Source organism: Girardinichthys multiradiatus, chromosome 1, assembly GCF_021462225.1.
Source record: "Girardinichthys multiradiatus isolate DD_20200921_A chromosome 1, DD_fGirMul_XY1, whole genome shotgun sequence".
NCBI lineage: Eukaryota > Metazoa > Chordata > Actinopteri > Cyprinodontiformes > Goodeidae > Girardinichthys > Girardinichthys multiradiatus.
This window is the reverse complement of record NC_061794.1, coordinates 27,561,761-27,579,845: the sequence shown is the minus strand read 5'-3', so window position 1 is coordinate 27,579,845 and position 18,085 is coordinate 27,561,761. Positions and strand designations below refer to the sequence as shown.

The 18,085-nt window shown below is 38.4% G+C and overlaps 1 protein-coding gene across 2 annotated transcripts; it reads right to left on the bottom strand.

The window, feature by feature from the left end:
• Positions 1-17,832, bottom strand: si:dkey-32e6.6 (extracellular matrix protein 2). 2 transcript variants are annotated; one of them, XM_047367673.1, is made up of 10 exons: positions 17,735-17,832; positions 15,595-15,734; positions 15,274-15,477; positions 14,932-15,184; positions 13,365-13,480; positions 11,494-11,626; positions 11,243-11,400; positions 9,535-9,674; positions 480-806; positions 1-379 (listed from the first exon to the last, which is right to left on the bottom strand). In XM_047367673.1, the coding sequence occupies exons 2-10, from the start codon at positions 15,718-15,720 to the stop codon at positions 208-210; spliced, it is 1,629 nt and encodes a 542-aa protein (XP_047223629.1). In that variant the 5' UTR covers positions 15,721-15,734; positions 17,735-17,832; the 3' UTR covers positions 1-207. The 2 variants fall into 2 exon arrangements, with proteins under 2 accessions (XP_047223629.1, XP_047223622.1); XM_047367666.1 differs by lacking the exon at positions 17,735-17,832 and adding an exon at positions 17,309-17,701.
• Positions 17,833-18,085: the final 253 nt, after the last annotated feature.

Here is an 18,085-nt window from a genome sequence, read left to right as displayed (position 1 = left end):
TGAGTTTCAAATTTTCTTTATTGCATGCTGCATGCCAAAATATTAGAATTTCCTACTCAGAATTTACTGACTAAGCCAATTACATTGTAAATGTAATTTTCTACACCCTTTCTGATACCACGGTGACTATAGAAATGACAAAATGACAGAAACTGGAGAGAACTGTATTGGTGTCATGCTTATGCCCAGCACAGCATGTGTATCAGTTCATGTACGTTTGTCCTGCTGTGGAAAGAGGACCAGTCCCTGTGTGTCAGTGACACAGAAAAAAGCCTTAGGGGGAATCGACTCCTCTTCCAGGAGATTATATTCCAGGTGGACAGAAGCCAAGGTGGAGCCAGAATTACGAGGATGGCACACTGCCCACTGCCTCACCTGCCTAAAACCACAAATTACAGAAATTTAAATTATCTTTAGGTAAAGATTATTCAAAGAATACATAGCCTGCTGTTTTAAAACGATTTTAAAAGCATCCCTACCTGATCTGATTGTTTTCCAGTCTCAGCACCTGCAGGTTCTTAAACTGTCTCACACATCTGGGTATATCTCGCAGTCTGTTGTTGTCCAGTAGGAACTCCTTTAGGGAGCGGTAGGTTCCAACAAAGGAATGTCGTTCAACACTCTCGGTGCTCAGTTCATTGTGGGACAGATGAAGGGACTGCAGACTGGCCCGCATGTGACGGAAAGTGAAGGCAGGGATGTGACGTATCTTGTTGTGCTGCAGGATCAGTTTACGGAGAAAGCGAGGCAGATTCATGGGGATGGAGGTGAGGCGGTTGTGGGACAGGTCCAAGTCTTCCAGAGATCTGAGGAACAAATAATCAGGACAATGAATTACTAAATAAATCTAAGTTGCAATCAAGTGATTTTCTTGGCAGCGTTGCTTTGTGCCCAGTGAGCTACTGTGGTCCAAAATGATATCCATAATTATTTCATGAAAACGTATTTCCCCGATCCATGATCTCAAACAGACATACATAATTGTTGTTATAGATTTTTACAACTTTTGACTAAATCTATTGCACAGCGTCCTACCAAATTCAAACTGAGGTGTTTGTATGCAACGTTTTACAGATCCCTGGGATAAATAATGGATGCCCAGTAATTCACTGCAGAGCTCCTGTTTTACATTTACTGGACACTTATGAGCACTGCAGGAGAGGCCTAAAGGCAAAGCCACATAAAAAATATAAAATAGTACCAGGAAAGAAAATTATGCACTTGTGCTTGAGTGGGGGATGGGGAGAATGGTTTCGGGGTGCAAAATGATACCCTACATTAGAAAAATAACATAATAATATGATAACGTTTGTTTGCAGAAAACAGAACAAATGTCCGCAGGGATCGAGAGGAAATTCTTGGTCCTGAGGCCAAGAAGCAGAACAGGAATTGAGTGTTTTTGCTGCATGATCCCACACAGCTGTTGTGAGTTTATTGCACAGATCACAGCAGGAGAAGGAACTCATTTTCTATTCTTCACCAACATGAATGAACAAAAGCGCTCCGGTGGCCAACCAGTGCCCACAAAGTTAGGTGATTTGGGATCTTGATTATCTATATGTTGAGATATAAGTTCTTACATTGAATCAGCATTACAGGCACTCATTAGGGTAATTTATTGCAGGACATCTGTATTCATTTTCATCCATTGAACTTGAAAACTCACAGGTTGCTTTCCATACACAACACAAGCCTGTTTCCCGGGCTTGTGTTTGCATGTGATAGATCTCACAAACTTTGTTGATTTCATATCATTTGCCAGCATCACACTAAAAGTCAGAGTAAGCAGTGGGTTCTTCTCTTTCAGCATATACTCAATTCTGTACACACCAAAAGTTTTTGTTAAACCTTCACTGTGCTCTTTGAAAGTGTGCGGTTTCTGCTCCAAAATCCCACATATCACCCTCCTTTTGTCCTTGCACCAGTGCAGACCAATTGTGCGCTGCTGATTTGTATTCAAAAACTTTGCCAGGAAGCACACCAGCAGTCCGCCACTGCTCATAGTTCCACATGGTATTAATGAGTGGAGGGACACAGAGTTCTCTCTTCTCAGCAAGAGCTGTGGAACCCTCCACCATCCCCACCCTCCACCCACAGGCATGTGCAAACAACAGCACACATGCGCATTCAAATAAATTACATGAAGTAGATCCACTTTTATACACAGAAATGCTCTCTAAGATGTTGCTTCATTTCCTTTGCAATAACAAGAAGGCACAAAGCAACAGCATAAAACTAAATACTTTTGTCTTTACAAGTCTGGGTGTCCATGCATTTGTGCAAACGACGACCAAGTGCTCTGTTTTGAGGTTGGAGCAGACAGCCTGTGCAACCTCAAAACAAAAGCACAGTAACAGTAGTAAAAAAATCACACATGACATTTGTATAGCGCTGGCAGCCAAGCCAAGTAAAGGTAAGCCAGGCAGAGCAGCTGTGCCGGGCAAAAAAAGATAGACAAAATGTAGACTTGAAAATACAGTAAGTGATGAGCAATCACAGGAACTGACTTCAGATCTATGAGTGCATAATGTGCACGTCAATGCATGCCGACTACATTAGCCCTAACTGATTTCTGGAAACGCTTTGAACAATTTTTCAAATCGCTGAAAAACATACTGAAGCATATTTGGACATGATTAAAGCTATAGCTTAATTTGATTTACTGCAGCTGCACGTTTTTTTTTTTTTTTTGTTGGAAACCCAGTTTGAGTCTTTTGTATTTGACTGTTTTAAATAAAATAAAACGTTACAGTTGAAACTGTAGATGAAACCCTTAGGTGAACTGATGCTCATTTAATTAAATCCCTCTCTCTTGATGTCAGTGTGGTTTTATCATAGGCGGGGTGTGGGTGTGCAATAATGTGTGCAATTCTGCTAATGTTCCTGTTTACATAAGCTCATTATAAAACCAATTGGTGCAGGGCCAAGGACAATAAGAAATTTTGGAAGAAGCTTTTTCAAGTTGAGACTCGACATAGCAACACACACACACACACGCTCACACACACACACACGCACACAAACACATACACACAAAGTTATTCAAATATGTTCGCACACACACATACAAACACACACATTTCTAATTTCATGATCACCAAACCTGCAACACAACACCATGCACTCACTCTGATTGGAGAGTGAAAGGAAATTAACACAGCTCTTCCACAACTGTGTTACTTCTACTGTAGTTCTGGAGGCTTTTAGGTTACATTTACAAAGCTGCTTTTTCAAGCTGATTATTGTGAAAAACTAGGTTACAGATATTTTACCAATAAACATGTTCAATGGCATAAGCTAAAATTGCAACCAAACCCATGTTATCTGTGAAATTATGTCCTTTTAGACACATGGGAGGAGAAGGGGTTTATGTAACACCAATCAGTGAAAGTAATTCAAAACATGCTCCATTTTCTTGTAAATATGAGGAGTTGAGTCAGAGTTGTTGGCTTGCGGCAGTGATGTGAGCACAGATAAGTTTTGACTGATGTCTTGATCAAGAACCAGGAGCAGATGAACTCGCGGTTTCATCTGCTCCTTTTTCTTCAGCCTGGAGATTGAGGAAGGCTGTTTGTTGTGCCCCTTGAGGCTGTTACTGCAACAGAATTAACGCTAAGCCAGTGCATGAGTTATGTAACAAGGGTAGGCTACCTGAGCGGCACACAAAGGGGAGCACAAAGGTGTCCAGATGTCCTATTGAAATGCAGACCAACGCATTGTTAAATAATTATTTGTAAATAGAAATTTTATTTGAAAAGGTTATTTAAACAAAGCTACATGAATGAAAATAATGTAATTACAGCATTCAATAGATTCCTTAGCACTTGTACTGTAGCTTTACTTACCAGAATTTAATGAAAAATATTTCTAAAGTTACCAAGTATTAAAATTATATAAATACAATGTAATATAAAAAATACTGCATGAGATGTTACAGAGTGTCAGCATTTAGTTAGCAAAACATTACGATTGCATGCACAGTGAGAAATGAAAAAGAAAGTGCACTTTTGGTACTTCCATAAGAATTTAGTAGCAGACAAGTTATGTTGATCTAATCATGTCAGGATTTGTCTGTGTTAGGTTTTTGTGTTGGTTTACTTTCTGCTCAGCCAGGTGCCTTTCTGTTCATTCAGATTTATTAGATTCCTTCTGTTCAGTTTTGTTTCCTCCTGGATTCTTGTGTTAGATGTGTTTAGTTTATATTTCCCTAAATATCTTGTTTCCCCTTGGTTATGTCCCATAGTTTAGTGTCTTAGTTTACTTTTTCTCTTCAGTAGGCATGTCCCAGTTTTCTTCCTGCACTCCCTGCTCAATCAGGTTAATTAGGCAATCTCCCTCAGTCTTCCTGCATCCCTTGTCACCAGCTGTTCCATGTTTGTTCTTATTAGCTCCCCTCCCACTGCGTTGGTCCACACTCCACTTCCCTCAGTATTTAAGCACTCTGGTTTTCAATGTTTTCCACTGGTTCCTCCTGTTTGTTACCCTGACTGCTGCCTGAGTCCATGCTCCTGTCATTTTCCCGTTTCTGTTATTCACCTGCCTGAGTTCCTGTACCTGGTCAAACTGTAAGTAGGTTCTTTATTAAATCATTCTCATCATATCCACTAGGCTCTGCATTTGGGTCCTACCTCAATACTCGTCATGACAAATCAACTTTATCAGTCAAGGTTTTATCATTTCTTTGGTCCGAGAACAGTTTGTTTAACACACTGCCAACAAGAAAAACATCAGTAAAGATCCAAGGTCACATCATGCAATAATAACCCAAAAGCTACATTACAGGCCTCATTTTTAAATGTAAAAGTTAAAAAAGACAAAGCAATTATGGGCGGTTTGGATGAATTCCTGCGAGAAAGCATCTTATCTCTAATGAGCGTGGCAGTACAGCGTAGGTTTGTAAAACTGCATCTGAACAGACAAGATAAGCACGAACTGTGTAACAATGACCTTTAAAAACCAAAACAAAATATAAATATTTGACCATTATGTAGAGCCCCTTTGCTGAAAAACAATCATAGGATATCAGTACAAACAGGTCGCCATATCTGTCAAAGATGGTGGTGATAGTGTGATGATACAGACTAATTTTGCCTAAATATTCTTTGCATAAATGCATCTGTATACTGGCTTTGTGAATAGTCAAATATAAGGCTAAGAGCTAAAGGTAGGCTAAAACTACGGTACAGGATGGTAAAAACATCTACAAATCTACACCAGAATGCCTGAAAAAGAAAAGAAGCAAGACTCTGCATTAATGCAGTGGCAGCCACTAGTGACAGGTAAAATGTATTTCTACACATTTCAATGACCTGTAAAAAATTCTCCATTGGCATTTGATACGATCACTTTAGATTGTTGTTCTGCTGCAAACTGTTAAACCATAAAGTCTATTACTTTTTCACACACTGCTTATATAGTTTTGATTCCATTTGTTTTTATTGACATTAAAAAAGTTGATGTGTGGCTCTTCTTTTAAGCTTATATTTGAGTGATATTAAGATTTATTATATAATCTGTGTGTGTTTTATTAATTTTGTATTGATACATACAACAGAAAGAAGATGTACTTAACTTTGGACAAAAGCTACATGTGCACAAATGATGTAGATACTGTCACAGCAGTAATGAAACATACCTACAAACAATAGCCAGAACTATTATTAGTGTGGATACCTAACTCCTGGACTTTATGAATAAGATAGCCCGGGTTGTATGCCCTGCCTTCCTCCTATCAGGCAACTTCAAATTGTTCCCGGAAAACCACAGCTTTAGTTAAGACAACTTCTTACAACAGTGGATGGATGCTGAAAATGTTCCAAAAATAAAAAAGCATATGACCTTGCTAAGTTGTTATGGCCAAGCTGTTTATCCTGAATGCTTGGCAGCACCTGTTAGGGCTCCTCATAACTGGATGAGAACAAAAATTCAAATTTAAAGTTGGTCATTTTGAAGTCCAGAAAGCATTAACTTAATCCATAATGAACTGCAATTTTAAAATATGGCTTGTTAATTGGTCAAACTTTACATCTGAAGCAAACTTTTATTCAGTGGAGTAATTATATGCTTAAAGCGGTTAAAATGTGAAAGCAGCCTCAGTCATGAGATAGTTATGATGGTTAAAGTGACAAATTGATTTGGAACTGAGTGTCTCTGATGTCTAAAGGAGGTGTTTCATGCAAAAATAATACTATAAGTTTTTATCAGGCTGAAAACATGGACATACAGGGGTTAGACAATGAAACTGAAACACCTGACATTTTAGTGTGGGAGGTTTCATGGCTAAATTGGACCAGCCTGGTAGCCAGTCTTCATTGATTGCACATTGCACCAGTAAGAGCAGAGTGTGAAGGTTCAATTAGCAGGGTAAGAGCACAGTTTTGCTCAAAATATTTAAATGCACACAACATTATGGGTGACATACCAGAGTTCAAAAGAGGACAAATTGTTGGTGCACGTCTTGCTGGCGCATCTGTGACCAAGACAGCAAGTCTTTGTGATGTATCAAGAGCCACGGTATCCAGGGTAATGTCAGCATACCACCAAGAAGGACGAACCACATCCAACAGGATTAACTGTGGACGCAAGAGGAAGCTGTCTGAAAGGGATGTTCGTATCCAAAAAACATAAAACTACGGCTGCCCAAATCACGGCAGAATTAAATGTGCACCTCAACTCTCCTGTTTCCACCAGAACTGTCCGTTTGGAGCTCCACAGGGTCAATATACACGGCATGGCTGCTATAGCCAAACCTTTGGTCACTCATGCCAATGCCAAACATCGGTTTCAATGGTGCAAGGAGCGCAAATCTTGGGCTGTGGACAATTTAAAACATGTATTGTTCTCTGATGAGTCCACCTTTACTGTTTTCCCCATATCCGGGAGAGTTACGGTGTGGAGAAGCCCCAAAGAAGCGTACCACCCAGACTGTTCCATGCCCAGAATGAAGCATGGGGGTGGATCAGTGATGGTTTGGGCTGCCATATCATGGCATTCCCTTGGTCCAATACTTGTGCTAGATAGGCACGTCACTGCCAAAGACTACAGAACCATTCTTGAGGACCATGTGCATCCAATGGTTCAAACATTGTATCCTGAAGGCGGTGCTGTGTATCAGGATGACAATGCACCAATACACACAGCAAGACTGGTGAAAGATTGGTTTGATGAACATGAAAGTGAAGTTGAACATCTCCCATGGCCTGCACAGTCACCAGATCTAAATATTATTGAGCCACTTTGTGGTGTTTTGGAGGAGCGAGTCAGGAAACGTTTTCCTCCACCAGTATCACGTAGTGACCTGGCCACTATCCTGCAAGAAGAATGGCTTAAAATCCCTCTGACCACTGTGCAGGACTTGTATATGTCATTCCCAAGACGAATTGACGCTGTATTGGCCGCAAAAGGAGGCCCTACACCATACTAATAAATTATTGTGGTCTAAAACCAGGTGTTTCAGTTTCAATGTCCAACTCCTGTAGTTCCTGTGTTACACCAAGTGCTCTTCTGATTGGTTGGTCAGTTCCTCATGATGTCTCCTCACCCCGAAGCACTCCTTCTGTAACTGAGTCCAGAGATTTGGACCAAAACTGAGAATCATTCAACAAGATTTGCACGATCTGGTCAGAGAGGACTGATCAACATTTTCGACAGACATTTTTGTCCGTACTTTTTTTGTAAAGCCCCCTGCAAGGTTTGTTTTAGGTTTTTCTCCATGCAGACCTCAGAGAACCCTTCATTTGGGGGAGTTTCCCCTCGTTATATTAATAATCCTGTCTAATCCAGAGAACAGAAACACTCAGATGTCCAATGGCCAATGCCAGAACTGACACCCTGCATCTCTCAGAGTGAACACACCACCTGATCATTTCAAGTAGCTGTGGTCCCAAGATTTTCTTGTCAGCCAAGCTGAAAGACAGAGGTCAGAACATGCAGTTAGATGCATGGTGATACAGCTCAATCCAGACTAAATTAAGATGCCCTATTCTGTCTTTTGTGATGGCTCTGGTGTTTAATCATTAATGATTTGGGAACATTACCATAATTTAACAGATATTATTATTATTATTGCTTTAACTGCATTAGAAACACTTAACCGATCACTGGAGGAATCCATTGAAATAACACAAAATTTAAAAAGAAAACATCCAGTTCTTTTGAACAAGGCTGAAAACTTTATACCACGGCCTCAACAACAAGAAAAGGCCCTGCTCTGATTTCGGTATAGTTATCCTAAGAAATGTAAGCTATCATAAGAGCTCTCATTGTATTATGACCTAAGAATTGTTGAAAATGTAAAGGAACATCACAAAATAGTTTTATTGTATAAGATTTCACATGGTAATAAAATCTGCTTACGTCAGGCCTACTTTATAAATACACTATGATACATGATTTTTGTTTCTATAAGCCATGTTTAAAACAAACATAATAAAAGAAATCTTCTGAATACTAAAAATAAAGGTGCCCCTATTATTTTTTTATGAGTTTGGGGAATGATGTCATCTTTTCATTGCATATTTATCCTAACTTTCTTCCAGTTACACAGTAAATAGCATTAGGAAAGCAGGTAATGACATAAGGTTATACCAGGGCCCCGAGTCTGCTTGAGACAGATCCCAGCAATTAGTTCCAGTCCCAAGCTCCCTGTAACCTCCAGTGTACTCTAGCTGTAGGCTCCGCAGGAGGTAATAAACACACTGACTGTATCACAGGGCCCAGAGGCACTCCACTAACTAGAACCAGCACATTACATTAAAGTATTTACTTTTAATTTCTCCTATTTCTTTTTTCCATCTCGCTGTTTTTTGCACCACACCAAAAACAGAACCCCACAAGGAATGTATTTCTTGTAGCGTTATTGTCTCAAAACTAAGTGCAGGAGGAGTTAAGGTGAAGTTAGATATTTCACAATCGGGTGCCTATGCAAAGCTTAGAATCTAAATGCTAAATTAAGTCTCTGGGCATTTTCTTTATATTGCCTCTGGATTTTCACTGTTTTCTCTCTGATCACAAAATCTGTACATATATTTGATTTTACTCGCACAAAGCCTTTGCAACAGCCCCTCATACTCCTGCACTCCCTTCTACGTTCTCTGTTCCTCAGCTTTCCCTGAAGCTGCCATTGTGGTTCACAAGGATCCAAGGGAGAAAAGTAAAACCCAACGGAATTCACTATATATAAACAGACAAACACACACATGCAGGGACACAGTTTCCCTCAAGCTCTAAATCACACTCCTGCTCTTCTAAGTACACAAAGTCAGCTGCCATGACTTGTGCGATATGCAAGTATGAGATGCATACTTGCATAAAAGAAAGTGAGGAAAATAAAATTTAAAAAATAACTTTTGTTACTGAAAATAATTACTGAAGTGCCACAAAGAAAGAGTTTGTTACTGAGAATAATATCATCCTCAGAAAATGATGACAACAACAGTAGAGAGTATTTCAGATCTAACTGCGATTAGCTTAAAGTTCCCAAAGAGCAGCTTGCCCTCTTGTGGCATATTAAGGAACTGCACAAATTATACATACTTAAGATGGGTCCAGATGCTATTAGTGATGCTTTGGTCATGGATATAGTTGTGACTCAAGTCCAGCACTTTCAGATGAATGCAATCTCTCAGCGGTTCAACTGTGACCTCTTCAATCAGGTTTTCTTTCATTCTGAGCACCTGAAAAAATAGCTCATGTTTAATGTTAAAACAAAGTTGTGTTGAAGCAACTACTGAAACTTATGCAGGATTTCCTAAATCTACAGTAAAATATAATTACATTTTGTTCACCTCATAGTGCATTGCTTAAGTATTTATACATCTTGACTTTTTTCACATTTTTCCTGTTAAAGACCCAAATTGATTTCAGTAGGATTTTATGTGACAGACCAACACAAATTGGGACATAATTTTAAAAAACAAGGAAAAGTATACATGGTTATCAAAACTGATTTGCATTCAGCCTCCATCCATGTCAATCATTTGTAAAACCAACTTTCACCGCAATTACAGCAGCAAAATACCTCAAACTCAGTCAGATTGAATAAAGAACATCTCTAAGTGTGAGTTTTCAAGTCTTTTCAACCATTCACATTAAATTTAGGTCTGGACTTGGACTGAGCCATTCGACGTTAATATGTTGCCTCAGACTCAAGTCAGTTGCAGCCTCTACCATGTTTTCTGCATCGCCCAGTATTAGGCAATTCTCGGATTGCCCAGTATTTCTCTCCATCAATTTTTCTTCAACTCTCAAAACTTTCCATGGCCTTGCTAACAGCAAGCATTCCCAAAGCATTATACTGCCACCACTATCTTTCATAGTGGGAACAGGTGTTCAGAGTTATTTGCAGTTAGTTTTCCTCCAAACAGCTTTTTGCCAAAGGTAAAAAATTCTCGTGTTCTTACGGCTTTCTTTCAAAAGTAGCTTTCTCCTCGTCAAGTTTGTGTTGGACACAACTAATAGTTGTCCTGTCAGCAGATTTCAGATTGTGGATCTCTGTACCTCCTCCAGAAATATCATGGGACTCTTAACTGCTTCTCTGGTTAATGTTTTCCTTGTCTGAGCTGTCAGTTCATGTGGTCAGCCACATCTTGGAAGGTTTGCAGTTATGCCACATTCTTACAATTTTTGGATAATGGCTTAAACAAGGCTCTGAAAGATGTTAAAAGGTTGGCATATTGCTTAATAATCTTATCCTGCTTAAACTTTATACCTGCCCTGAATGGCGTGTTTTGTGGTCGTCATAATGTTCACTAATGTTCTCTAACAAGCTTCCAAGGTCTGTACAGAACAGCTGCATTTATACTGCAATTAATGTACAAACAGATGAACTCCCAGAATTTATTTTATTTATTTAATTTAGGGCTATCAGAAGAAATGGGGCTTAATACAAATGCATACCACACTTTTTATTTATGAAAAAGATTTTGAAAACCATGCAGTCTTTTCCTTCAACTTCACTTTGTGTTGGTTTATGAAATCATAATGAAATACCAAGACATTTGTGGTTGTAACATGACAAAATGTAAAAAAAAAGAGGTATGGCTAGTTTTGTAAGACACTATATACTGATTCAGTGTGGAACTGTAGTTGCATGCCAATGACGCTCATTGCAGTAAATACAAAAACCAACAGTTAATGCCATAAATTAAATTTCCTGGCTTCCAGAAATCATTGGCAAACACCTGCCCTCTCACACATGTTAGGTAATATACCCACCGGATGCAAAAAAAGTATAAAAGCATACCTGGAGAGACGAAGGAAGGCTTACAGGGAGGAAACGGAAGCGGTTTTTATCCAGCTGCAGGTCCAGAAGCTTCTGCAGAGGTCGGAAAGCTGTGGGTGACACACTGGCTTCATAAATGGTGTTCATCCTCAGCTCCAGCTTCAGCAGGTTTTTCACACCTAAAAAGTAATGATAAATATGTTTTTTATACTTACAAATGTACTCGTTTATGTGTTGTGTTTCTCTTTCTGTGGCACAGACACTAGTTGTACCTTCGAAGCAGTGATCCGTGAGGACAGTCACTTTGTTATTGTTAATCTTGAGCTCCTCTAGAGACGGTGGCAGGGCTGGAATCCTGGTAATCTCGTTGTTATCCAGATTCAATTTTCTCAGAAAGGTCAAGTTCTGCATGAAAAGCAGATTTCAGAAAAAGATAAAATGGCCAGTGTGCTAAAAGACAAAATAGATGCTTGCCCTAAAGTCCATAATTTTGTATTCCACTTCAAGTTTACAGAAAAGCACCAAATGAAAGAATTGCTACTCTGTGAATCTCTTCCATGTTTTATTTTTAGCAAAACCACTGTGGGAGGTTTTTTCTCTGTGCAAACGGCTCCGGTGGTTTATGTGAGGGAAAGGAGAGGACATGATCTTTTACAGTATCCCTCTAGCCAGTCCATCATCCCTCTGTCATTATGGTGAGGTGAGGAGGAAATGGAGAAAAAAAATACTCTTCCAAAAATAATTTCCTTTTGTTCCTCCTCCATTTGCTTCAATGTATCAGTGGTACAGAATAATGATTGGTCAAAGCACAGTGGTTGCCTCAGTGTGGTTGGGATCTGAGTATGGCCAAGGATCAGTCGAAGGTTTTACTTAGAAAGCATCTGTTAATGCAACTTCAATTATCATGACTTTTATTTTCATTAGTTATATAGTGACGCATACAATCTGCTCATTTAGCAGAGTGCAGATGTTCTACATGAGGGAGGAGGAACCTCCCTCTTGCAAGACTTGCAAGCCAGAGAAAAGTAACAGATGCAGAAGTTTCAAATTTGCAATTAATTATTTTTGTTTGGTATCTATATTTATTACATTTTTTTATTTTTGTGTAGATAAACAAGAAGTGGTTAAAGAAAAATAATGCCACTATTTCATTGAATAGTTAATAGAGAGTAGTTAATTCAGTAATTCAAATCAAAATGTGACCCTCATATATTACATAGATTCATTACACAAAGACTGACATATTGCAATCATTTATTAGAAATTAGAATAATACATAAGACCAAAAGAAAAAGATTTTAATGGAGAAATGTTATGTTGTGGCCATGTTTTAGCCTACACAATCATGCAGCAGATGATCACAGACCATCTGCTGCACAACAACGTTATTGCTAAAGAAGCTAGTTATTCAGACTAATGCATCCCAGCACAATAATCAAAAGTTGAAAAGAAGGGAAAATGTGTGGTAGAAAAAGGTCCACAATCAACAGAGACTAGCAGTCATGAGAAGGTTTGGAAGCAAGTTTGGTGGAGAGTTTTATGGTGTGGACTGCAGCTGGAGTGTTTGAAGGTTCTTGACTCCAGGACATGTGCTAAAATGTTTGCATCCCTTGTGTTAAGCCACTCCCTAACAACAAAAAGGGTCTTACCTGGGATAAAAAGGGAAAAGAATGGGATAGGCCTCCAAATATAAATTTTCCTTTCACTTAGAAATCATGATCCTAGCGTCTGAAGAAAGAGTAGAGAGGCACATAATCGAAGTTGCTTGAGGTCCAGTGGGAGGTTTCCACAGCCAGTGATAATTTCAGGAGCCATGTCATATGCTGCACTTGGTTCACTCCATTTTATCAAGTCTAAAGTCACTACAGCTGTCTACTGGGAAACCTTAGAGTACTTTATTCTTGCCTTCGCTGACATGCTTAATGGAAATACCTTGTTTAACGGCCATGGTACTACTGGAATTGATAGGCTATCAAACACTCCAACAATGTCGGTGGGCTGATTCAGCTATTATAACAACCAGAACTGCGTTAATGCAGGAATTTATGGAAAAGGCATCCTGATGGGGTTTTTTGGGTGCAAAAGGAGGTAATCTAACATCAAATGAAGTCTCATCCCTGCTTAAGAGAGCAGTCATACTCACAAACATGGAATTTTGGCGAAATGACTCATCATCCAGTTGGTTCTGGCTCAGATCCAGTGTTTCCAGGTTCGGCAGGCCAAGCAAACTTTGCGGAGCGATGATGCTGATGTTGTTTTCTTTGAACAAAAAATAATATGTTGTGCCTTTAGTATTTTACACATTGCTTCTACATTTAGGCTAACTTTTTGATTATTAAAATCACGTACTGATTATTTGTTGCAAAATAAATATGTACATTTTGTTGGAACCAAAAAAAAACAGAAGTAAAAATAAACTTTGTGAGCTCTCAATTAGATATTTTGGCATCTCCTTCCTATTTCCTGTCGTCTACCTTTTGCGTGCGCTCTATAAACTAATATGCTTGGTGTGTTAAATCTTTATGTGCAGTAGTGGTCAGACGTTTACATAGTTATATTGAGCATTAATGTCATGTTTATTTGGTGTGTGTAATTCTATAATAGCTTAAGTTCTTTTGAGATCATTGGTTTCCTGCTACAAACCTGGCATTTTAGAACAATCTAGAAAAATAGGTTGTGAGGTCAAGGCAACAAAAAACATATGTGAAGCTTAAATTATGTCTACGTCATCTATTGAATTTCTTTATCCTGTTAGGATAGACATTTAGGACCAAGTTTCAACCATCTGACCCAAACTTATACCATTGAAGGAAGGGAGACTGTTTAGGGTGTTCAAGAACCACCCAGGAACATCCAAAGTTTAAGCCTATCATAAACTGGAAACTGTTGGAACATCAGCGTCTTTGTCTACAGTAAAGTGAGTATTATATAACTTATATGATCTGAGAGGGTGTTGCACATTTCCAGCGGCCAACACGGACAACCAAAATACCTTTTTAAAAGAAACTTAAATAATGAGAGGGGACAAAGACTGAGTGATTTGGCCATAATGACAAGGACAATTTTTGAAGGAGTCATGGTGAGGCTTTCAGACGTGCATAGTACTACCTGCCAAGCATGATTGTTGTAGCTTCACGTTAAAGAGCTGTCTTTGTGCCACTGGAATTGGTAAATTGCACAAACAGTTTATATTAAGTTTCAACAATATAGTAAATTCTTTGTGATATGATCAAAAGCTGGTTTCACACCATGAGATCAACCCATTTAAATGAGCCAATGAGTGTTTATCCAAGTATTAGTGAAGCTATAAACAGTATATATAAATATATATATATATATATATATATATATATACCTTAATGAATAATTGTGAATCTATGTGAATTAAAGGAAATCCACAATAAATGAAAATGTTTGCTACTAGTTCCCGATTTTTAAAAAATCATTGAAGTTGTATTTTGCATCACCATCCATCCATTCCAGACAAAGAACGTTTCAGTAAATAAAGCAAATAAAAGGCCATAATTAATATGAAATTCACACAAATGATGAGTGTATGTAAACTTCTGTCCTGAACTGCAAGCAGGACAAATTATGGATAAGACTAACCTTTAAATCTGCAAATAGATTTCTCCTTTAATGTTATATATAATTTCATTAAGGACAGAAAAGCTTATTATTTGTTATGACAACAGTCATGTTGCACACACCTCCCATGTCCAGCTTTGTCGCTTCCAGGTTCTGGAAAAATGGCAGATGAGTCAGGCCGACACCCCTGCAGCTGATTTCTCTGTCTGCAGTCTGGCATTCAGCAGGAGGCTCAGTAACGTTGTACTGTGTTTCTGTTTGATTAGTGGGAGGCTCTGTGGCCTCCTCTTCTTGTCCTTCCTCCTCTTCTGCTTCTTCCTCCTCCTCCTCCTCCCCCTCTTCTTCTTCTTCTTCCTCCTCCTCCTCTTCTTCCTCCTGACATGAAATGAAAAAATGCTGCATTTACATACAGTAGACTAGATAATGATGTGTACTAAAGCAGAATTTTTATAATACAATTACACCTCATCATCTTCATCATCGTCATCCTCCTCATCACTCTCCTCCTCCTCTTCTTCCTCCTCCTCCTCTTCCTCCTGTGTTTTTCCATTATCCATCAGTCGTTTCTTTTCTGCATGAAGTTCCTTCAGTGTAGCCATGAGAAGGCCGGTCTCCATCTCGTCCTTTACACTCTGTCTCCATCCTTTCAGGGGTTGCCTTAATCCGGCCTGCAAAAAACAGCAGGAAACCAGTAACATAATTAGCATGAGGGTTAAATAACAGCAAAGAACAAAGCTATGCAAATGAGTTAAAATCTTTCAGATAAAATTATCAAAGATATTTACAATTCTATACGCAATGGCCTCTACTGTAGCAGCGTGTCTTCTCCTGCCCCAGGCACTCCTCCTCTCTCTGCCAATCTCAACTTCCCGCTGATCCATCTTTTTTTCCAATTCCAGCTGGGGCTGCATGTCTGCATCTGAGTCTTAACCATAAAACACAAACAGTCAGTGAAACACATTCAGGTTAAGTCAGATATTTATATTCACTGTATCAAAAAGACAAAAAATCACTTTCCCCCCTTAGTGTCTGACATTAAGTCAGACTAAACATTTCTTGTTTGAGGTGAGTTAGGATTACAAAAATGATTTCTATCTGCTAAATACTAGAATGGTAAGTGAGATTTTTTAGATCTTTTAAATAACTTTTTTCATATTTTTTTTAAACTTTTCAAACATGTTGGATATCCTTCCACAAGCTTCTCACAAGCGTTTGCAGGAATGTAGGGCCATTACTACAGACAAAGCTGGTGTAACTGAGTCAGGTTTGTTGGCTGTCTTGCCCACTTACATCTTTTCAGCTCTATGCACAATTTTTTATGGGTGTGAGATCAGTGCTTTGAGATAGCCACTCCAAGTAATTGACTTTGCTGTCCTTTAAGCCACTTTTCTAGTAATTCGGTGGTATGCTTAGGGTCACTGTTCATTTGGAAAACCAATGTGCAGATAGCTTTAACTTCCAGGCTGATGTTGCTTACACGTTGCTCTATATTTCACACAATGCTCTTTCCTCTAACCATCACTGCTCCCAACGAACCACAATCAAACTCAAACTCAATAGCCTGTTTACATTCCTGCTATTATTTGCACAGTTTTTCCATACTCTTGTAAATAGTATTGTGTTGATTTTCTTTTTCTTATGCACAAATATTCAGCCACCTTTTGTAAATTTTTTAAATTATGAACTAGAATAGAAACTTGTGAAATATTATCCTACTCTGTTTTTAAATTTCTTTCAACTGTACAATTTTTGTTTTGTTTCATCAACTGGCCTTTCCCATTTAATTCACTGTGTTCCCATTTAATCCCCCAAGTGGGGGATCCCCAGATGAATTTCAGAATCACTGTGATGTGACCACTGAGTAGTATGGAGGGCCAAAAGGGACGAAATTAAATAAATAAATATGAAATAAATAAATCTGAATGTCCCATGAAATAAATAAATGTACCATGAAATGTCTCATTAAATAATTAAATAATATATGATGAAAATAAATTATCAAATGTCCTTTAAAAAAACAAATTCATTTAAAAATACACATAGTTATTTTACTCTATATTTCATAAATAAATATAGAGTGCAAAAATGTTATGTATTTTTAGGGGGTCATCAGTCTCTGGCACTGTTACTTTGGGGGTCACAGGCTGAATAGTTTGGGAACCCTTGATTAAAAGAATTAGAACATAATTTATGTAAATGTCTGAATTTGAAGAAAATAATAAAAGAAAAAAATTCTTTCATCATCATTCTGGTATTTAGCAAATAGAAATTATTATTGTAATTCCAACTGATCAAAAACAGGAACTGTTTAAGCTGACTTAATCCAATAAGGAATGGCAGGTGTTTTTTTAAACTGTTAAGTAAATATCTTGTTTCAAATGTATATAAATTAGAGACATGAAGAAACAAACTTGGAGATTAACTCAAGATTTGCCAGGTCATTGAACAATTAGCTGTGGAAAGCAAGCAGACAGAAACAGGAAAATTTCATAGTCTCACCGGTGACATGTGGATCCAAAAACATCTCCTCTGAATCAATCGCTGATGAATGGCTGGTAGCCATTTCTATTTCAGGTGTATCATAGTTGATTTCTAGGATCGCATTCAGGTCTTGCAATGTGCCTTGACTTTCCCCCGAATAAATCATAAAACTCACACAAATGATCCCAATCCATAACCTTGGAATTTGCATTATGGGATTTTTGTTTGCTTACTCTTTAGTTAAGCGCCCAAGGATGTACCAAAAGATGCCAAACTTCAAGGTTTCCCCCCCCCCAAAACAAAAAATTAAGATCTTTGTTAAGCAGATCCTTTTCCTGAAAATCCTTGTGCATGGTATTATAAGTCCATTGTCTGAATGAGCAGACAGAAAAAGGGTGGAAGGAAAATGTAGGAGGTGGACAGGTTGAAAAAATAAACTCTCACCATGCTAATAAAGGCCCTCCATCATAATACTAGGAAATACAGACACGCCTCACTCCTTCTTGGCTCCTCTCTCTTGCTCTCAAAACTGTCTGAAGACTCTGAGGAAAAATAAGTGGTTTTCATGTATATTATAAAAGAAATTATGGTACAGAAATGTTAAAAATGGAGAAAGAAAAACTTCTCTTAAAACATTTTAACCTATGTGCACTGTTTAGACGATGATGAGGACAGTACATATTTTGGACACTGTCCAGCAGGGAACAGAGTTGGAACAGAGTTGATAGACAGTTCAAGTCAGAGACAACCGTGTTTGGCCAGGCTCCACTGGCATTCACATATTAAAACAAACAT

Coding starts and splice junctions, on each gene's coding strand:
- si:dkey-32e6.6 (XM_047367666.1), bottom strand. CDS start 17,501: ATGCAAATTCCAAGGTTATGGATTGGGATCATTTGTGTGAGTTTTATG. Junction 11,627..13,364: donor TTCGCCAAAATTCCATGTTT/GTGAGTATGACT, acceptor CTTTTCATGCAG/AACTTGACCTTTCTGAGAAA. Junction 9,675..11,242: donor GCCTTCCTTCGTCTCTCCAG/GTATGCTTTTAT, acceptor CTATTTTTTCAG/GTGCTCAGAATGAAAGAAAA.